The sequence below is a fragment of the Echiichthys vipera genome (genome assembly GCF_963691815.1).
Source record: "Echiichthys vipera genome assembly, chromosome: 16".
In the NCBI taxonomy this organism is placed as follows: Eukaryota; Metazoa; Chordata; class Actinopteri; order Perciformes; family Trachinidae; genus Echiichthys; species Echiichthys vipera.
In genome coordinates this window covers 21,923,067-21,943,029 of record NC_139841.1, presented here as the reverse complement: position 1 = coordinate 21,943,029, position 19,963 = coordinate 21,923,067, and the positions used below count along the sequence as shown (strand labels likewise).

At 40.7% G+C, this 19,963-nt stretch overlaps 2 protein-coding genes across 5 annotated transcripts; one reads left to right on the top strand and one right to left on the bottom strand.

The window, feature by feature from the left end:
* Positions 1-3,449, bottom strand: rpl37 (ribosomal protein L37). Its single transcript, XM_083929257.1, has 4 exons — positions 3,387-3,449; positions 2,118-2,253; positions 1,733-1,817; positions 1-109 (listed from the first exon to the last, which is right to left on the bottom strand). Exons 1-4 carry the CDS (start codon positions 3,387-3,389, stop codon positions 40-42), a joined length of 294 nt encoding a protein of 97 aa, XP_083785383.1. The 5' UTR covers positions 3,390-3,449; the 3' UTR covers positions 1-39.
* A 2,341-nt stretch (positions 3,450-5,790) lies between these two features.
* On the top strand, positions 5,791-19,683 carry st8sia5 (ST8 alpha-N-acetyl-neuraminide alpha-2,8-sialyltransferase 5). 4 transcript variants are annotated; one of them, XM_083929321.1, is made up of 10 exons: positions 5,791-6,015; positions 6,162-6,449; positions 10,567-10,674; positions 11,157-11,243; positions 14,802-14,894; positions 16,050-16,136; positions 16,626-16,770; positions 16,891-17,003; positions 17,304-17,396; positions 17,526-19,683. In XM_083929321.1, the coding sequence occupies exons 2-10, from the start codon at positions 6,304-6,306 to the stop codon at positions 17,986-17,988; spliced, it is 1,335 nt and encodes a 444-aa protein (XP_083785447.1). In that variant the 5' UTR covers positions 5,791-6,015; positions 6,162-6,303; the 3' UTR covers positions 17,989-19,683. The 4 variants fall into 4 exon arrangements, with proteins under 4 accessions (XP_083785447.1, XP_083785448.1, XP_083785446.1 ...); XM_083929322.1 differs by having other exon boundaries at positions 6,159-6,449; XM_083929320.1 differs by having other exon boundaries at positions 5,791-6,449.
* Positions 19,684-19,963: the final 280 nt, after the last annotated feature.

Below are 19,963 nucleotides of genomic sequence, written 5' to 3'. Positions count from 1 at the left end.
CCTGTTTAACATCACATTTATTTAACCAAAAATGTGTCTTTAAGATGAGCTGGAGGCGGCAACTGCAGCACGTCTGGGTTTGGGGGTGGTGCCTTCCCTGAAACCATTCCTGGAAGGGAAAAAAAAAGAAAAAAAAGGTCAATACAGAAAAAAAACAACCATTTACATAGTGTAAGTTGAAGTCCTGGTGAAAAAGCCACAACTTTATTAAAATACATACGTTACTAATTAATTGCCTCACTTTGCCAGTGACTAGAACTCACCATCTAACTTAGTAACTAGATAAAATAACCACAGCTGTTAAGAGAGCTGCTGATTAATTCTTAACTACAAATATTTTATTCTCCCTGACTTGTTTAGAACAGGAGGATAAACAGAACATCTGTGGCACAAATGACACGGACGTTAAGTATGCTAGTGCTTTTGGTAAGCAAACAAATTGGCACTGAAGTCCAAGTTGTGAAGACCAAGTTTGTCATCCAGTCTCAGTAAACAGGCCTTTTTCAAAGCAGACACTTTGACTTGACAAATCAGGGGACGTACAGGTGTAACGGGCAACAATGATGGCAACTGTGGAACTTACACAGCTAAATGAAATGTGGGCAGTATTGATATTAAATGATATACATTCATGTTACACAAATAGTTCTAATAGTTAGACCTAGAGTACGACAGCTAACTTAAATAGGCTAATACTCCATATGAATAACAAGTAAAAAGATGTTTGTTTTGCTTGAAACACCTGGAACTGTCTCCACTGAAGAGACATCTTCATAGGCATTAATTCTAACGTTCCTGACCTCATCTTACCAAATGATGCTTACCTCAGAGAAAACGCTGATATCATTTTGAATTCATTTGTTCAGACATTTATTTTTCACCATCATTGGTAAGCAGCATTGATAAGTCTTGAACCATAGACGGGTTGCTAACAGAATCTCAAAGTATTTTATAGTGTGTCTGATTAACGTGATAAACAGCCAACAGATAACGCTTTACGGATACAAACGATATTTCCCTCCTTGAAGTGGGAATAGACCTATGAGAGACTAACTCTTAAATCCTTGTGGTGAACACACCCACTTTAAAACGTTCAAGAAAGGAATTTGTCTAGTTGAGGCCCTCGCCTGTTGACAGGTCATGTTCCCACAGATGTTCAGTTTACAGCTTTGTGTTTAGTCTCAATAAAGTTGTTTTAAATATATTCAATTCTTGTATCATAGCAGACAAGTAATGACCTTTGTTTTTTCATTATTGTAAACATTTAAATTTGTTTACACCAATGTTTGCAAACACCATATTTTTCATGATGCAATGTAAACAATGCTAAATGGTAATTTAATGCTGCATTTTTGTAAACTTACCTAGCATTTATTTTAAACATTTACAATCACAGCACAAAATAAATACAATATGCAGATATTGGCTTCCTCTTGGCAGTTAAAAGCAAGATGTAGGAGTCTTGCTTATGTTCCCGTCTGGGAATATGTCAACAGCAGATCCAGTGTTTGTAGTAAAAGTTGATAAATCAAAATGTACTACAGTTTACTACTATTGCATGTCATTGTTTATATTACCTTTCTGACATTAGAAGCCCATTAACATGGAACTGTAGCACAGATAGCAAACAAGCGTTGACAGCATTATCAAACACCACTGGCAGCACTTCTAGAAACCCTTGAAGTTCTGCTCCATGTCATCTAAGGAGTAGATCATATCTATAAGATCCCACCTGAATCTGCGGTAGACGACCTTCAGGTGTCTCAGACGGCCGGTTCCAGTGGTGTTCCTCCTCTTGGCCTTAGCGCTCCAGTTGTCTGCAAAAAAACAAAAACATCAGGATGCATCAAGGCACCTTTACCATTCACATCAATGTAGAACTGGATAATGTACCAACACAGTTTCTGCTCTGAGACAGCAAAATACTATCATAACCAAGTCACTGTGGGCTGTTTACACTACTACTGCAATCAAAACATGCTCTTTAAAAAATGGTAGCTAGCAAACAGTTAATCTGCATGCTTACCTGCTCACTTCAGAGTCAAAAGCCTGCTTGCATACGTCATGTTTTGAGTACAGTAGTATTTTAGTATTTACAATGTCATTAGCGGACTTACACTTTCTCTTGCGCTTCTCGGGGTAGCCACACTTGCCACAGGAGGACTTCTGCAGGTGGTAGGCCTTGGACCCACAACGACGGCACAGGGTGTGCGTCTTGTTCCGGCGCTTACCGAAAGATGATGTTCCCTTCGTCTGAAAAGGTTAAGAATAATAAACAGGTCAGAGACGTCTTCCAAAATACTTTGTCACAGGTCAAAGCTCTTGACAAGTCTTGTCTCAGAACAGAAGAATGAATCACAGGAATTCATATGTTCAGACATTTGTGTTTAGAAACATCACTGACAAGACTCAAGACTCCTATGGCACCAATCACCACTTGATGTCGGATGTGAGGGATGCAATATTGATCTCTGCCTGTTAACCAAACTACAGCTACATAAATGAGGGTTCCTACACCTTTTCCAGTCAAATTCACCATTTAAGGTTCATTTTCATGCTTTTCCAGCACCTTACAGCTGTGGTAAATTACTTATTAGTATACAATAGCTAGTATACTTGCTGATTATTGCATTTGTCTGTCACATGAAATTAGATGTTATAGTCATACACAACCAACATAATGTTTTGAGCCAGCTTTCTACAGAAGGACGGCAAATGAAAAGAATCTAACTCGATGACTACAAATCAGAAAAGGCTGTTTTCAGTCTCAAATATGGAGAACTTTAGACACATTTCAAGCGGTTTCAAGGACTTTACTCATAATCCAATAACTTTAGAAACTTTGAAATCACATTAATAAAACGATTGTTTGATTATTTTTCATCACCTGTACGAACCCTCATGAATACGTATAAAGCTCCCAAACGGGTAGCATCTTGTACAGTGCAGCATTTACCACAGTTGCAAGCTGACAGTGTGTGCACTCGGAGGAAGCACACTGTGCTAAATGGAGCGACTAGCCAGTTATGCTAGTTAGCTTGCTAATGCTACTTTGACAAGACGAATAATGACACCAATTCCATCAGTGATAACCTGTCGGGTATGAATGATCATATTCATAGCATAGTATTAACGTTATGTGGTCTTCTGTCGGCTAACTCAGGCCCATTCTGGACCCTGAACCTCAATGCTAACAGCAGCAACTAAATGCTGGATGAATTCAACAAGAATATTAATTTTATTAAAATGGAGCTTCATGTAAGAAAAATACTTCACCCAGAAGGTTACGTTGTTTATCCGACATCGAAACACCAACAGTCCATGTCAGATAAACAGCACATTAAACAGATGTTAAGAGATTTCTGTCCGCCAGCGTTTCATCTTACCATTTTCGTCCGGTGGCTAAGGGAAAAGAGACCGGAAGAGGAGCCTGCGCGGCATCAAATCACATCCGCGCTGCTTCCTGTGTAACGCTGAAATGTGACCCCATCAATCTTTTTTTTTCTTTTTTAGCTAATATGCTAATATACAGCGAAATTAGACGGTAATTTGATTTTCCCGCCATGACACATTTATACAGCATTTTTAACAATATCAACCAATGTCATCACAACCCCTAGATGTGAATTTATTTGGGATTTTATTGTCTGTGAGGAAGAAAAAAAAATAGGCAAATGAAAAGAAAACTTTGCTTTACACTCACTGTCTTATTAAAATACCACTACTACACTGAACCTTACCACATATTGTATATATATAGTTGAGAGATGGGCGTGGTATATATATTATATATATACCACACCCATCTCTCAACTGCACACCTGTAAAGTTTAATCTCCAGTGTTTGTGTGCTCTGTTCAACATCATAATGGTCCTCTATACCTCGACTACACCACCGGGTCGCTGGAGCCCAATGGCGCCAAGCTCATTGCAGTAGAGGTAAGTTGAGCCAACGTGTAAGTAAATGTTTGAACATAGGTTGAGGAAGCAAAAGAGGCGTTGGCGTCTAGTGTGTGTGAGCCAATCCGCACTGTTTATCAACCACACAAAGCCGACTGATCAACAAACTGCCGACTGTATCATCATAGTAGCACAGCAGTCAATAAGATATAATATACGCTATATAAGAGATGTAACTAAAATACAGTGAAAGTAATTTGCAGCAACAATAATGCCATACATTTGAAAATAAAGACATATTCTTATTTCCCCTTTCCTATAACAAATCTCTTTAAAATGTAATAAATATTTTTTTTAAAAAACAGTGAAAGAGAGCCTAAAGAAAGGAAAGGCCCCTTCACACAGACCGGCACTTTGCGGCCCTGGCCCGATAATAGTGCGAGATCTAGTCACAAAACTTTACAAGTGTATAGTTGAAATCAAAATGAAGATCAAGTTCAAAGATGGGCGTGATCTGAGCAAGGGCACTGGAAGTAGGGAGTGATAAGTAGCCCCACCACATTATGCCCCTAGTCTGATTGGGTGTCTTTGCTGGTGTGATCCCAACACAAGGTCTCTAGTTAGACATATTTGAATCTGTTTAATCAAATTATAACAAACTGACACACATCAAATTGGAGGCCAGGTAGTACTCTAGTACTATAGGAGTAGGCTACTTATTATAGGGTAGAGGGTTTCCAGGTGCCTAGCAGGTTGATCCAGCCATGGATATGTTCAAAATTAGCTACTGCCATAAAGAATATCATTGTGGGTACAAGGCAGAAATCAGGCTTCCTTTGCAGGGTTTAGGGCTCACTCTTCTTTGTGCAGAGAGGAGGCTAGTTGAAAGCTTTTGCAGGCTTCCTTTTAGAGATATTCTGTGCATGTCCAACTAGGAGGAGCTCTAGGGCAGACTCAGAACATGCTGGGGGACTACGCAATCTGGCCTGGGTGTGCCTCATGTCCCGAGGGCCATGGCTTGAGAGAAGGATGTCTGGGCTTCTTTGATCAGCCTGCTGTCTCTACAGCCTGGTCCCAAATAGATCAAAGTGGCAGAAAATGAATAGATCAATGGCTACAAGTTAAAACAATATATGTATAGGAGTTCAACATTCAGTATTTTCATCTGACTTCTTGATGGTTAAGTGATATGGATTATTTAAGTAGCACATGATGTATTTTATTTATTTCACACACAACTCAGTTTGGCTGCTTGTATAGGTGTTAATGCATACAGCTATGTAGAAATCAACGACACTAATACTGTTATCAGCATGCACGCTAAAGATCAATTGACTTCTGTCAGGATTTGGGGTCTGAGGAGGTGTCAGGGCATTGGGGTTTGGATTGCCACCGTGTCGCTGTTTAGGTTACAGTCCCCATGCAAGCCCTAAATAAAGATGGGAGACATTGATTTTCAAATATAGTCAGTGAACTTTGCAGAAAAGCGTTTGTCTTTCGCTTTGACATGAAAACAAATGAATAAAAAATATAAACAAAACACGTTAATATTGAGACATAAAACCAGCTACAGGAGAAAAAAAAATCAGTGCAGTGTTTTTTTCAGAAATGATAATGAAATGTAATTTGAGATGATGTAATCTACAGTTTAGTGGCAGGTTCTATTTTAAAAGGAGGTCAGGTGTATCAGGTGAATTTATACATTTTCAGGGCGCAGGTGCTTCCTTGTAAAGGAGCCCATGACCTTGGGTTTTGGCTGAGTGTGGAGCATCTAAAATGAAACGCGGCGCGCCCCCCCCCTGCTGCCAGCCTGAGAAAAGGCGCATCCTCCTCCTTCTACATTTCAGTCACGCCGTTTCGCTCAGATTTGGGATGAAGCGTGGAGGATGTGTTGTTGTTTTTTCTGTCGCAGCTCGCATCGGTAGCATAATCGAAAGAAAAACATCGCGAACCCCTTGGCTTTATTTGATTTAACATTTCGGTATTCACGGGGGAAATAACCCTCTGAGCGCGTTCTTTTTTTTATAATCTGCATTGCTCGCATCCGACCGAGCCACTGCGCCTCGCCGAGAGGAGAAGCGCACGATATCCGACACGAATCCACAATTTCCTGCGGTACGTTTCATGTTTCTACACCTTTCTGTTTGCAGAATATAAAGATATAGTTATTATTTTGGCAGAAGTGGACAAAGGGCCATTGATAATTTGCAATTTTTATCCACAACTGTCGATACATTGCGATGCTTGTCATCCAACAGCAGTGATGCTGCGGCACGAGAGCAGTACAATAGCCTAGAAAGGTGATGGACAATGTCCTGTCCAGCGGGTATACACGACCCCTGAGCTCCTGGTCCTGAATGCAGCGGAGAGAGACACCTAAGCGGGTGTCACCATCAGCCCTGGATGCTGCGCCGAAGAATGGGATACGCCGACCCATCGTCGGGTAAAGATATACTCGGCAATAGGTCTCTTTGTTTTATATTCATTTGCGCATTTGGACTCGTCACACTATTGCAACAGATTCTCTATGGGAAAAACTACGTTAAGAGGTAAGTGTCAGTTTTCTCTGTGTAGTCGCAGGCCTTGCTGTTTATTAGAGGTGTAGCCTCCGCACTGTAAGGTTAATATTAAACCTAAAGGCATGCATTCATTTGTGTGAGCCTTATTTCTCACTTCATAACTGAATGGTGACAAAATAACTAATGAATGATAATCAGTTGTTCAGTATAAATGGGAGTATGAGCTACATGTCAGGGCGCATGGGGGGAAACGAGCTTTCATGGCTGAAAAGAACAATAGCAATTAACCATCCATCTTTTTTCCCCCTCAGTGGCATAGAAACAATCTCCATTGGATATATTTTTGTTGATCTTTTCTGAAAACGAAGCATCACATTCATACCATACACAGTGATCGAGCTGTGTATGGTAATGTTTTCCCTTTCCTTATTTTCCTCCCAAAGATCTTTATTTGATTTTCTGTTTCAGCCTTCTTGACTGGTCGTAGCCTACATCTTCCAGAGGCATCAGATTATCATAATGCTACTGAAAGCTATTCGAGCTGATGATGATATTAACACTGTAAAGATGATGTGTATTTCTTATCGGTCCCTGTTAAATAAATCATTTAACCAGGCTGCACTCAGTGCACACACAACCACTGCAGAGCCGTGTTTCATAATACCTCAGCAACAGTATCTGTCTCCCTGATGTGGGTTCTTGACCTGGTCGGAAGTCCTCTTTTGCACTAACTAACCCCCATTTAAAGACCAATTTGTCCGCTGAATTGCGGGCCTCTTTTCTTTACATCCTGAGACAAATTTCAGTGTGAGACGAGCAGATGCTGAGAAGCTGGGATGTTTTATCTTTAGGTGGTTAAAAAAGATCTTGCAAAGATCACCAAATCTCACTCCAAACCAAAGGAACAATCTGAAAACTTTATCCCCACCTCCAGATATTTTACAGACAACCCATATATGTGAACTTCAAAGCAAGCATATATGTGCTGCAATCTGAAAGCTCCCCCACAGCTAACCCCTCCCCTGCCACCCTGCTGGGCTGGTCTGATGATATTGTAAATTCATGGCATTCCGACCTCTGGTAAGATGCATGAATTCAGACCCGACACACACTCTTTCCTTCGCCTGTGCTCCTCTATTAGGAGAGAGGAGGGAACAAGCAACACAACCGAAACCAGTGGGCTCATGCAGCGGCAGCCATTTTGCTACAGTCTGTCTGCACACACACCTCAGTGCAAGTGGGGGAGAGAGAGGAAGGAGACGGCGAGAGTGAGAGACTGAGAGGGAGTGATGACTGTGTTTGCATGCGTGTGTGTGTGCATGATGCAGAGAGAGAGGGCGAAGACGTCATCTTATGACATCTCTCCAAGCGTAAACAACCAGAAGTCGTTGTCCACATGGGTTCGACCACACCCAGCCTCTTTTCCTGCTAAACATTCTGGCAGATTTTTTATTGTGCACTCTTCATCACAGGGCATCACAGAAAAAAACATCTTTGCAAATTACCATCTAGGTTAGAACAGTGGCAGAGGAGACATTTGGGTGCTTAAATAAGGAGAACACTTAGGGAGTAACCCTTTCATCAATTGTAAACCAGCTCACTTTGTGCAGGGCTAAACGTCGATCCCACGTGAGCAAAGGGCAAAGGGCTCTTCTCTGAGGACGCCTGTAAAAGCAAACAAGTCATGAACATTGTTGGGGCCATTGAATTTCAATGGAGTCACATTATAGTGTCACATGGATCAGCTCGCTGCCCGCCTTCACTCACATTAAGATGAAACATAGTAGAATGTAGGATTGTAAAATGGCAGTGCAGATTCAAGAACGAAGCTTGTTAAACGATCAGAGTGACACACTTCTGTTAATGAAGACATAGTAACTTTCAACTCTGTGTGACTTGAAAGAGGGTGATATCTAAAAATACTCTCAGCTAGAAAGAGTAGCACGGTCAAGGTGACATCTCTGACTCGCAGTCCAAAACCAAAAAGAAATTAAATTTAAAAATATAAAAAAAAGAGAAAAGCAGAACATTCTCATAGTTTTGAGGAGCTGAAACCAACAAATGTTTGGCATTCTGCTTGATTAATGCCTTAAACGATTACTATGATCAAAAATGGTTAACTTTACAGTAAATAGTTGAATTCTGTAAATGTGACTGTTTATGAGCCCTTCTCAATGCATTATGTATCTGGGTTGCGTCTCCATGATTCTGAGCAGCTTTCTGTGCTTTTTTCAGGGCTGTAAAAGGATATATCGATTAAGTCACATAGCAGCACACGGAACCGCTAGTTCATAATTATTAATACACAGCGGTTAAACCATTTACAGAAGTGGTTCCCTGTTAAAAGATAATGCAAGAATAGGAAACAAGAATAATATTAAGAGGAGCTCACACCGGCTTTCAGAAATAACAGCATTATATTTCCTGTTTTGATAAGGACATTCAAGTTTGAACCCATCTTAAAGAGCCCTTAGTTGTTGTAGGAAACAGCCCTGGACATAATAAAGGGGCGCCTGAGTCAATATACCAGGCCTTACCTAAAAACCACCCAAGTCACATAATCCAATAGTATATAAAAGTCCTTCCTGCTCTCAAGTCCCATTAACAACGCTCAAGGGCAGAATCAGAGCCTGTTAGTGCCACAGAGCTTTGTGCTTGTTGTTTGCCTGATCTAATGCTTAGATTACTGTCTGGACTGTGCTCATAATTGAGTCAATAGGAGATAAATGGACTCTTAATGTTTGAAGTGAAGACACTGGATTGATCGGTGAGTCAGAGGTAGTCAAATGAGATCGACTAGGTAGCCATAATATAGGAAAATATTTTGTATTATGTGATATTGATCCAGTCAAGCTTTAATGGGCATAGTGTTTAGGTAATGATCCCATTCTGTGGTATAATAAACTGAATGATGCTGGATTGATTAGCCTTTCTGTATAACAGCTGTAATCTTTTAGGCACACATCCTAAACGGAGGCAAGGACATCTTTCTGATTATAGTGTTCTGTTCTACAGCGGGTTACAGAGTGTTATGGAGGCGTTGAAGTGGCACTCAGAGAATGAGAATATCTGTAGATCAGTATTGACAAGAGTCCCCGATGATGAATGCTCGACCCCATACTGCACCCAGGAGGGCTCAGTTTCTCTGCTGAATTCAGCACAACGCCCACAGAGCACTCTCAGAAATGAGTCACACATGAATACATGCATAATAATCATTAGATAACAAGAGAGGTTGTGCACCCATGGATATTTGGATGTATTGAATGTGATTAGTCTTTAAAGGATACTTATTATAAACCCAAAAGACCAAAATCAAAAATGAATTGATCCCTTGTGTACCCAAAGTCTGGTATAGTTTATTTCTGTTCCATGACAATTTCCTTAATCAAGATGATGTTTATTTCTATTTGATAAACGATTGTGATCGGCTTCCCCTGGATCTGGCAGGCTGGAAATCTGTCTGTACGGGCGAGGGGCCAGACATATCCGCCGGAGCAGATTCGACTACTTCTATTTCTCTATTAAGGAGACTAAACCCCAAAAGATTGTGATTACCATACCGTAAACAGGCTCTGAACACACCATGCCCCTCATGTGTCTAAAATGTGTTAGAATACTATGAACCGCCTGCCCCAAATGGCCTCCTCTGACGAACTCACTGTGATGGTTTTAGTGAAAATTGATGAGGTCTTTTAGTCACTTTCATGTGTAAAGCGTACCCAAGTCGTGATCTTTCCTGAAGACATTACCTTTTAAAAGTAACATCTGTCTAAAAATAAGGTCTAAATTCTCCTGCAGGCCAATATTGCGAGCATTGTGTGAATATTTCAATCACACTCACAATAATGGCAACAGCCCAGCAGAGCATAAATGGACCATTCAAACCATGAAGTCATCAACCGAAAATTCATTCTTACCATGTTTGGTGTCATACCTTGACTTGTTTTTCTTGAGCCAAAAAGCCGGTCCCCCCTTATTGTATATATGTGTGTGTGTGTGTGTGTGTGTGTGTGTGTGTGTCTGTGTGCGTATGGATGTGCAAATTTGAGTTATGTGGCTGAACACATGGTTTGGTTGTATGTGTTTGACATTTGCACAGAAAGGACAATAAATCCCAAAATAAACTTACTCATTTTCTTACTAGTGCGCAACAGTTTAACCGCCTCAAAGGGGACGAGACAGGAAATTGGACCGGTCCCGTTAATTTCTCTGATGATGGACCTCTGAGGCCTGCCAGAAATGGAAGGAAAAGGTACCTTTCCAGCGTGACTGACTGCACAACACCTCTGAGAAAGGGAGTGAGAGAGAGAGAGAGAGAGAGAGAGAGAGAGAGAGAGAGAGAGAGAGAGAGAGAGAGAGAGAGAGAGAGAGAGAGAGAGAGAGAGAGAGAGAGAGAGAGAGAGAGAGAGAGAGAGAGAGAGAGAGAGAGAGAGAGAGAGAGAGAGAGAGAGAGAGAGAGAGAGAGAGAGAGAGAGAGAAAGCTAAAAGGGAACATAAGTTTCGAATACATTATAGTGTCGACCCAGTCTTGCATTTGCAAACTGGGCCGCTGTTACGCACAGCAGTCTACTCAGATGCTTTAGAGCTAATACCAGCTACAGGACATGTACACTTTTTTTTGCTCTACTTGTTTTGAAATCTTCAAGTTCAGGAGGTTAGCAGGGGTGGTGATGTCACAGGACTACAACACATATTTATCTCTAACTCTAACTAAACCTGTCTGCATGTTGACAGATGTTTCCGTCAGAATTTTCAGCCAGATTCACAGATCTCCATAATAGTCACACCCTGCCTAGCCGATATTAAGAAGAAAAAAAAAAGGTAGGCCAGTCTGAAGGCATTTTTAGTACTTTCACAGAAACCCAAGAATGCCTCTTTCTTTTTCATTACTCTGAAAGGTATAAACTCTCATATTTTTTCAGTGGTGGTTGCACTTCAGATTTGCTCTTGCATGTTGTCTGATCCCGTCCACCTCGACCCCAGATCCCCACCCCCCCCCTTCAGAAGCTGGTTGAACCACGGTCTCCTGTTGATGTACTGGCTTCTCCCCGTACGTCTGTGTCCCATCCAGCACCCATCTCCGAATGCCTTGTCCTCCTCAATCTGTGTCTCATGTGTTCTGCACAGCTCTGTGTGTATGCCATGTACATAGTGTGGACACTTCTCTGTGCTCCCCCTGTCCCTTCTCACATCTGCATTGTCTCTCTCTGCGACCTGGATTTACCCCCTTTTCCTCTTTAATTTTAAGGCCCTGTTTAGATGACGACGATCTGGGCAGGAAACGCAGAAGTGGCGTTGCGTTCTCACTATTTATTACGGGTTTAGAGAAGCGTCTTTGAGGGAAATTTAGTATGCACGTCAAGCCACCAGGTGGTACTGTGAAGCACTGCCACACAACACCACCAAGAGCTTGCGTAGAAACATCCCTCTACTTCTCTCCCTGGTAGCAGAGAGTCAGGAAGCCATACAGTGTGACAGGGATCTGCAGGCTCCCACCCAGGCAACTTGGACGTCCAAGTGATGTAAATAGTCCGACATGTTTGTAGTTGTTTGCCTGTACTGCACATGGATGTTACTTAAACGCGTACGCGCTGAGAGCCAGCGTGAGCAGATCAGAGCACACTTTTGGGTTTTAAACCCTTTAGACGGAAACGCAGCAGTGGAGCAATATTAAGATTTCCACTCTGGAGGGTGGTTTCACTTTCTTGCGTTCTTTAGCCCCAAAAACGCAGTCGCCGTCTAAATGAAAGGCACATCTGACAAAATATTTTGATGTTTTCCCCCGTGAGCGTTGTCGTTTAAACAGGGCCTAAGACAGAAAGGTGCCAGATTTGTTTTCTCCCCAAAAACGCCAAATTCAAGTTGCACTAATCAATAGATGTCAGTATCTTGGGTAATATGCTGGTTAGTTGTTCTGATCCTGGATTGGTTTTGAACCAGCATTATACGATTAACCTAAGATGCCACATGAGATGAAATTCATCCCATCAAGTGATTTGCTGTCTTGCTTTTAGAACTGAACAGAGAACACTTGCAAAGGTTTCATCATCTTAGCTAAAACAAGCATGAATTCAAGTGTCAGATATATATTAAAAAAAACAAACGCTCTTCTCAGTTAAACCTCAGAAATACACTGCATCATCAGGTGGATGTAGACAACCAGTTTCATTGTTCTTTATTTGTACGATTTCATCCAAGCGCCTTGTTCCTTTAACGCATCGCCTCATCGTACTGCTTATTGTGTTCTTTTATTTTTATAATTTGGTTTTGTTCAACTCGCCTCATTAACCTCCACAGCCTCAGGTAATATTCTGCAATATTATCCATCTTCCAAAACCCACACACCATCTTATCGATCTGATGTGACCAAAGCCAACCTTCATCTTGCAAATGCACACCGCAGTTGCTGCCATCTTGGCATTGAATCCCGCCACTCTCCCGTCAAGCATTGTACATGTACATTAAAAAAATGTTCAACGACATTTAGAGCATTTTAAGACACCGATGTACATCAGGAGGGGTATCCTTTGATTTCAATTCAAGTTAAACATTACATTAGGTGTATCGATCCATATAATTGATATAAAGCAAGTTTATCTAAATGCAGCCACAGAGAGATGCCCGTCAGTTCTGTGGCCTTCTGCCCAAACCTAAAAGGAAAAATATAGATCAGCGCTAAAGAGAGAAACCCTTTGGGGATAAGACTATTGACAATTGAACAAAATCATTTGGCTGATGTAAAAATATATTATACATTTCTCACATTTTAGTGCCTGTTTATGGCCTCATGTCTGTGTAGGAAGGACAAAGAAAACAATGTGGTATTTGCACACAAGCTTAAAACATTTAAAAGGCTTTTTTCAAATTAGCCTTAATTTGAATCCCTTATTTTAGGGACATTGTACTACGAGTTAGTGTTCTTTTCTCTATATGATAGTGATATACTAATATCTATTTGTTTTAGTATTTTGATTTTAATCAATTTGAGTTCAGAATTTGGGAAAAATCAAGCAACATTTTGATCTGTAACAGATCTGTAACCCACCAAGAGAAAGATATTTTAACTGATTAACAAAAAGCGAGACTATGTGACTTTTGCAAAACAGCACCCTCTGTGGCCACAAGTGGTACTTCCAAGATATTGGTTCATTGAATCTGCCTTAATTTTCCAAGATGATCAGCTGCTTTAAAGATGCTAACGTGCTAAACTATAGTGTAACAGGAGCACAGTTATAGAAAGAGTAATTAAGTCAGCAAACACACACATTAATGTCAGTAAGACAGCATCGCTCAACATCAACATGCAAAGTCAGACCAAGGGGTGAATTTTGTTTTTTGGGTTCCCCTTTAAGGAATGAGAAGTTACATAATCTCGCTTTAACGTACATACTCTGAAAAGCACATTAGAAATTATATCGGAAACATCTAATTTAATGATCAAACTGAACCACTCCACCAGCAAGTTTATACACATCCATCTACTCCTGAAATGATTCAACAAAGTGCAGTTATAAAAAATCTATCTTCCTTCTTCCCCATTTCGCCCCAAAACACAAACACACATTTTGCCCAGACTGCACTCTTATTGCACTTAAACACAACTTTGTGCTGCAAGAAATTAGGGCATCAGTGCAAAGATAAATGGCAACTTAGTGACACTTTGATATGCATTTTACAATCCTTTCAACTCAATCTGCAGAAACATTTTGTCAAATGTATAAAATAGAGTTGTCAGGATATTTAGCTCTAGATGAAAATGTTAAATTCCCCCCAAAATTACACCAGTTTATATCATATCAAAATATATAAAATGTCATGGCATTTCCAGTACAACTGATAAACAGCAAAATATCACTTATAACTTTAATTATATAAATATACAAACATATTGCACTGCCTCACCGAAAACCCAGACACTCTCATACTCATATCCACCAGAAACTACACTAAACCACCAAGCCATGCACTGGAATCAACCCCTGTTCCCTTTCTAAATGAATAAATGTACATTTAAATCACAGGATATCAGACTTAAAACATGCAAGTTGTCATTATCACCAATATGCCAATAAAATATGAGAGGTTCAGTTAGTGTTTCTCATTGGTTTAGACTAAGATGCAATAGAATCTGGTGCAAGTGTCCAATAAAGCGTCTGTTACAAGCCTGTTTATGATGCCTGAAATCCGTTGCATCACTTCTGTCATTTGTCATCCCACACTTATTTAAGACATTTTGTAGTAAATGTAAGCTATATTTTCTTTATTGTGTGAACACACTGTTTTATAGCATTTTATCTCCACCGTTTTTTTTGTTAATTCTGTTGATTCTCTTGTGTGGGGAGAGGTTTAGGCCGAAGATGACTGTGTCTGTCCCTCCAGGTATCTGGAAAACTATGATGGCTCATATGAGTACAACTCCACTGCATGCAGGGAGCTCAGACAGGAGATTATGGACGTCAAAGTCTTGACAATGTGAGTGTTTATTATAATGTAGACCACAGCTGCGTACGATAAACTTGTTTAGAATAACATCTTTTTTTCCCCTTAGGTAATCCTCAAGCACTTGGGGTGGGAGAAAATTCACCACCTGATGTATAATGTTAAGTTTCTAAATATGCTTTGTTAGAGGAAACACACAGTCCTAAATCACAGCTCAAAGTATAATATAAAGAATGTGAATATCCTTTTATATTTGAGGTCATTATGAGACCGGAGGATTCTCCTCAGACATCTAAAAAGGACTAGAAGAGAGAATATAGCAAGGCAAGGCTCAACTTAGCAAGGCTTACAGTAGGCACAGAATCAATATGAGCCAAATGCTAACGTCCGAATGCTAACATGTTCATTATGACATGTTGATTACCCTTGAGCATATGAATATTTTTAACAATCGTTAAGCGATAAAATCCCGGACACTGTGGTTATCTCACAAACCGTAAACGCCAAGTTGGCCACTGCAAATCCTCACAAATACGAAAAAACAAAAGGCGAGAACAATGCTATTATCTTGTCACATTACATCCATTTTATCGCCAACATTTTACAGTGGAAGGTTATCACTCCCATCTTTTATTATCAGTGTAGCTGCAAAACACAAAAAAAAGCACATTATCACATTATGGAGCAGATGAATGCATAGATTCTCTACACTCCTCAATGAGCCAGCTGTGCTCGCAGCAATTTGGGCAGCACGTTTCCTGTTGTATGAATGTGAGCATTGTCCAGTGACCTTTTGTGCGTGTCCCTCAGGCTGCCAAACTTTAATGTCAAACTCATTCTGGGCATTTGATGAAGGGCCATGTGGCACATAAGAGCTGCTGTCACAAGTAATGGTGCCACTCTGCCTCCCAGAGCAACTCACATCTCCCAATCATCTCAAAGGAAATGTCAGCTCAAGGACAGCTATTTACAGACATGCTTGATGAAGCCGCTGTCTTAGTCCATCCAGTGGTGTCGGTAGAGCCATCGCACAGTAACCACTGACATTCTTCTCCCCCCCTTGTTTGTCTTTTTGAGTCATTTTTATAGTGTTTCTTCAATTTACTACCCTTGTAGAAACATTAATCGGAAAATACATGGCCATGGGTATCCTTCCTCATTCCACAAGTCTCTCTGCCTGTCTGCCAGGGTGAAAACCTCAGACCTGTTTGAGAGATGGCGAAACCTGCAGGTGTGTAAGTGGGACCAGAACAAGGAGGAGACTAACAACTTCAAGTAAGCATTACTCAGCCTCAGACGGAAATGCAAATCTTGTACATTAATCCATTACCCCTCGGTTGGCACAAGACTAGCCTGCTAAATAAGTCTATTTTGATTTATAATAATGGAGTTTGTTCATGCGAGGTCAAACGGGGAGTTAGGCTCTTTTGGGGGGCTACTCCACTTCAAACATAAATAGCGTCATTATGTAGGATAACATACTGTACTTTCCTCTATCTTAAATTATATGTGAAAAGAATATGTGTTAATGCATATATGGTCACCTTTTGTGTGGCAAAGGGATGGGTCACTACTTAAATACTTCTTAATGTAACATATGGGGTTTTCACAAGACTGGAAAATTACTATTTGTGTACAGAAGCAGGGTCTGTGGGTCCCTAAACAAAGCCAATATCAACACAACACAAGGGTTAGGCTAGTTTTGGTCTTGATTTGGTATGAAGTATAAACTAACTCCCTCCTTCCTCTGGTGTCCTCCTGAAGGATGTCGCTGTCTCGCTGCTGCAATGCTCCTTCCTTTCTGTTCACCACCAAGAGGAACACTCCTGCAGGGACCAAGCTGAGGTACGAGGTGGACACCAGTGGTATTCTTCCCATCACCTCTGAAGTCTTCAATATGTTCCCTGATGTGAGTTCATCACCTGCTTATGGGTGTTGTTATGTTCCTCATGACCATTGAATCCATTTGATTTGAAGAGCCCACAATGCTTATTGTCTGAATTTAACAAAACATTTCTGTTTCATGCAGGATATGCCGTATTCCAAATCACAGTACAAGAAATGCGCTGTGATTGGAAATGGCGGCATCATCAAGAACACCAAATGTGGAAAGGAAATTGACTCCGCAGATTTTGTGTTTAGGTATACAGGATATAATCCTTCACAGTTTGTTATTGCTGTTATTGCATGAATTCAACTTGGACTTATAACAGTGCCAAAAGAGCTTCCAGTCACCCTGTTTCAACATGTGGAGAAATTCAAGGCTTGACAGGCCTGCCTTGCCTAGTTGAGGTGGCTTTGATTGTACAATTGCTGATTTATTGTAGAAGCCAAGAACTCCTGATCACAGTTATTATATGATCGATTGTGTAGCTCACCAGCATGCCTAGTTTGTGTCAAGTCAAATATTTTATCAGTGGACGTGTGCTTTCTTTTTTGCAGGTGCAACATCCCACCCATCAATGAGAAGTACTCAGCTGATGTTGGCACTAAAACAGATCTGGTGACAATAAATCCGAGCATTATAACCGAGAGGTACTGTAAATATTGGTCTGAGCGAGAAATCAGGCCCATGTCTCTCTTTCTTTCTTTCTCTTAATCTGTTTATTGTCTCCTTCTCTTTTGGCTTTTGTCAGCTCAAGTTTTTTTTCGCTTCCTCTGCAGATTTCAGAAGCTGGAGAAATGGCGGCGACCGTTTTTCGAAGTCCTCCAGAATTACGAGAACTCCTCAGTGGTGCTTCCCGCCTTCTACAACACCCGCAACACAGATGTTTCGTTCAGAGTCAAGTACATGCTGGATGACTTCGACTCCCAGAGAGGTGTGTTCTTCTTCCACCCGCAGTACCTGCTCAACGTGCAGCGTTTCTGGGCGGTGCAGGGCGTCCGGGCCAAACGGGTCAGCAGTGGCCTGATGCTCGTGACTGCCGCCTTAGAGATGTGCGAGGAAGTCCACCTCTACGGTTTCTGGGCGTTTCCTATGAACCCCTCCGGCATCTTCATCACTCACCACTACTATGACAACGTCAAGCCACGGCCAGGATTCCATGCGATGCCCAATGAAATTTTCAACTTCCTTCACATGCATACTCGTGGGATCATCAACGTACACACGGGGCCATGCACGTGATCCCTCAGTCTTCTGCTTTAATGTGGTTTACCTTTTAATTTGAATCAGGTTTACCTGTTGTGTTTTATTTTAGCCAGTGAGACACTTCACTATTTCCTCTCTGTGTAAAAAGAGCGTTGGCCTTCAGAGCATACACTTCTTTGCTCTCACTTATTCTACAACACAGTGAAGGTTGCTTGCTTTAATTGCCAACATACTTCTTTGTTTTCAATGTATACCTTAAGTTGTTTACTTAGCCAGTCGAATCACGGTGGTTATCTCCAAGTCTCTTGACCATAGGATGCTTGTTTTTAATGTGAAAAGTGGTCTTCATAGTGATGTTGTTTCTGTGAAGTTTTCTAGTGGCACTGCTGTACAGAGGTGTTGTTTTCTACTCAACATTGCACAGATATTTACGCTGAAATGGGCCGCAGTGGGTGTCTCTTTGTGCCCCCCTCATCCCCCCCTGTCTCCTCTCTTTATCCTGGACACTCTGTGGGTGTGGCAGCTTTTAATGTTTGTGTAAAACGAAACCTGAACCTTGATATTAAGCTAATATTTGAAAAAGATGAGAAAAAAAATTGTAACATCCAATTGTCTACTTTTGTAACCTATTTCCTATTCACCAGATTCACTGGGTGAATATTTTAAAGACACTATTGGAAAAGGCCTGTTTTCAGTGGCCTTCTTTCTCCTGTCTTAAATTCCCTCTGATATTTCTGGTGAAAGAAGGGTGTAGGATATTTTGTTTTCCTTTTCTTTTATTGGCTTGTCATGATTTTGGACAAACGCCAGATGATGAAATGACACCACCTGAGCAAAACGTTGACTTTCAAGGCCGTCCAATTTGTAAAGCAACACAGTTCGTAGTACTGTTGAGCGACCCAGCCTCTCGTTGTCATTCATGTCTTAAGCCATGCTGCCTTATGAGATATCAAACCCCTCTATATGATATGCAACGCGCCCATGTGTTTTGCTTATCAACAAATACGTTAACTTCAAACTACATCTTAGTTTGTCTCTTGAATCAAAAGACATTTAGGACTCTCTAAGGTATAGAAACTAAAGTGCGGTTCTCAGCTTATATTCTATTGGAATAGGCAAAGTCGTACGCCCTGCAAACTCCATTCATACTCATGTAATGCTCTGCATGACTTTACTCTATACTTGGCTTTGTGTGTGCCTGCTTCAATGATCACTGAACTATGTTTACACTTAAGCCTCCACAGGAGCTCACAGTGCTTTCGGAGATATATACACATGAACCTTTTCACAGAAAGATGAATGAATTTGTTGACTTGTATAATAGTGGATAGAGTTCTTATTGATTTAAAGTTGCACGAACAAAGATGGTTGCTGCCCTTTCGTGAAGTGCTATGACACTTTTATTACTACTGTTACTTCACCTTCCCCCTTGAACTGTGAACATTTAGTTTGTAAGCATTGTGCATTAAAGCAATGGCAAGCTGTGTAGGCTTTTACGGCTTATTTTGTTGTACACTGCAAAGTGTTTTAAGAGACTGTAAAATAGTATTTTGTCACTCCTCTGTTCATGCTCCGCTGTGCATTTCTCCATTCCATTTTTTATGTATTTGAAGGACATCATCGCTAATAAGTTGTATGTTTCTTTAATCATTTATACAGACCCTTTTTGTGTTTATGCACAAGCGATATTAGTTCAGCAAATATGAACACCAAAAATGTTTTGGCTTGACCATTGTTGCACAGACACAACTGGATCAAGAATGGAAAAGGAAGGGAACTGGTGTGTGTCCTGAATGGAGGTGATAACACAGTGCTTCTTAACTGACTCTGGATCATTCTTTATAAAGATATTGTGTTTGTAAATAAACTTGTTTGGATTTTCTCACTTATGTTTACGGATTCTTTATTGGTGTGTGTGTACATATATATAATATATATATATATAAAACAAAAGAATACATTTCATGAATTATGGCGGCAGTAGCTCAGTCCACAGGTGACACGGCTGGGA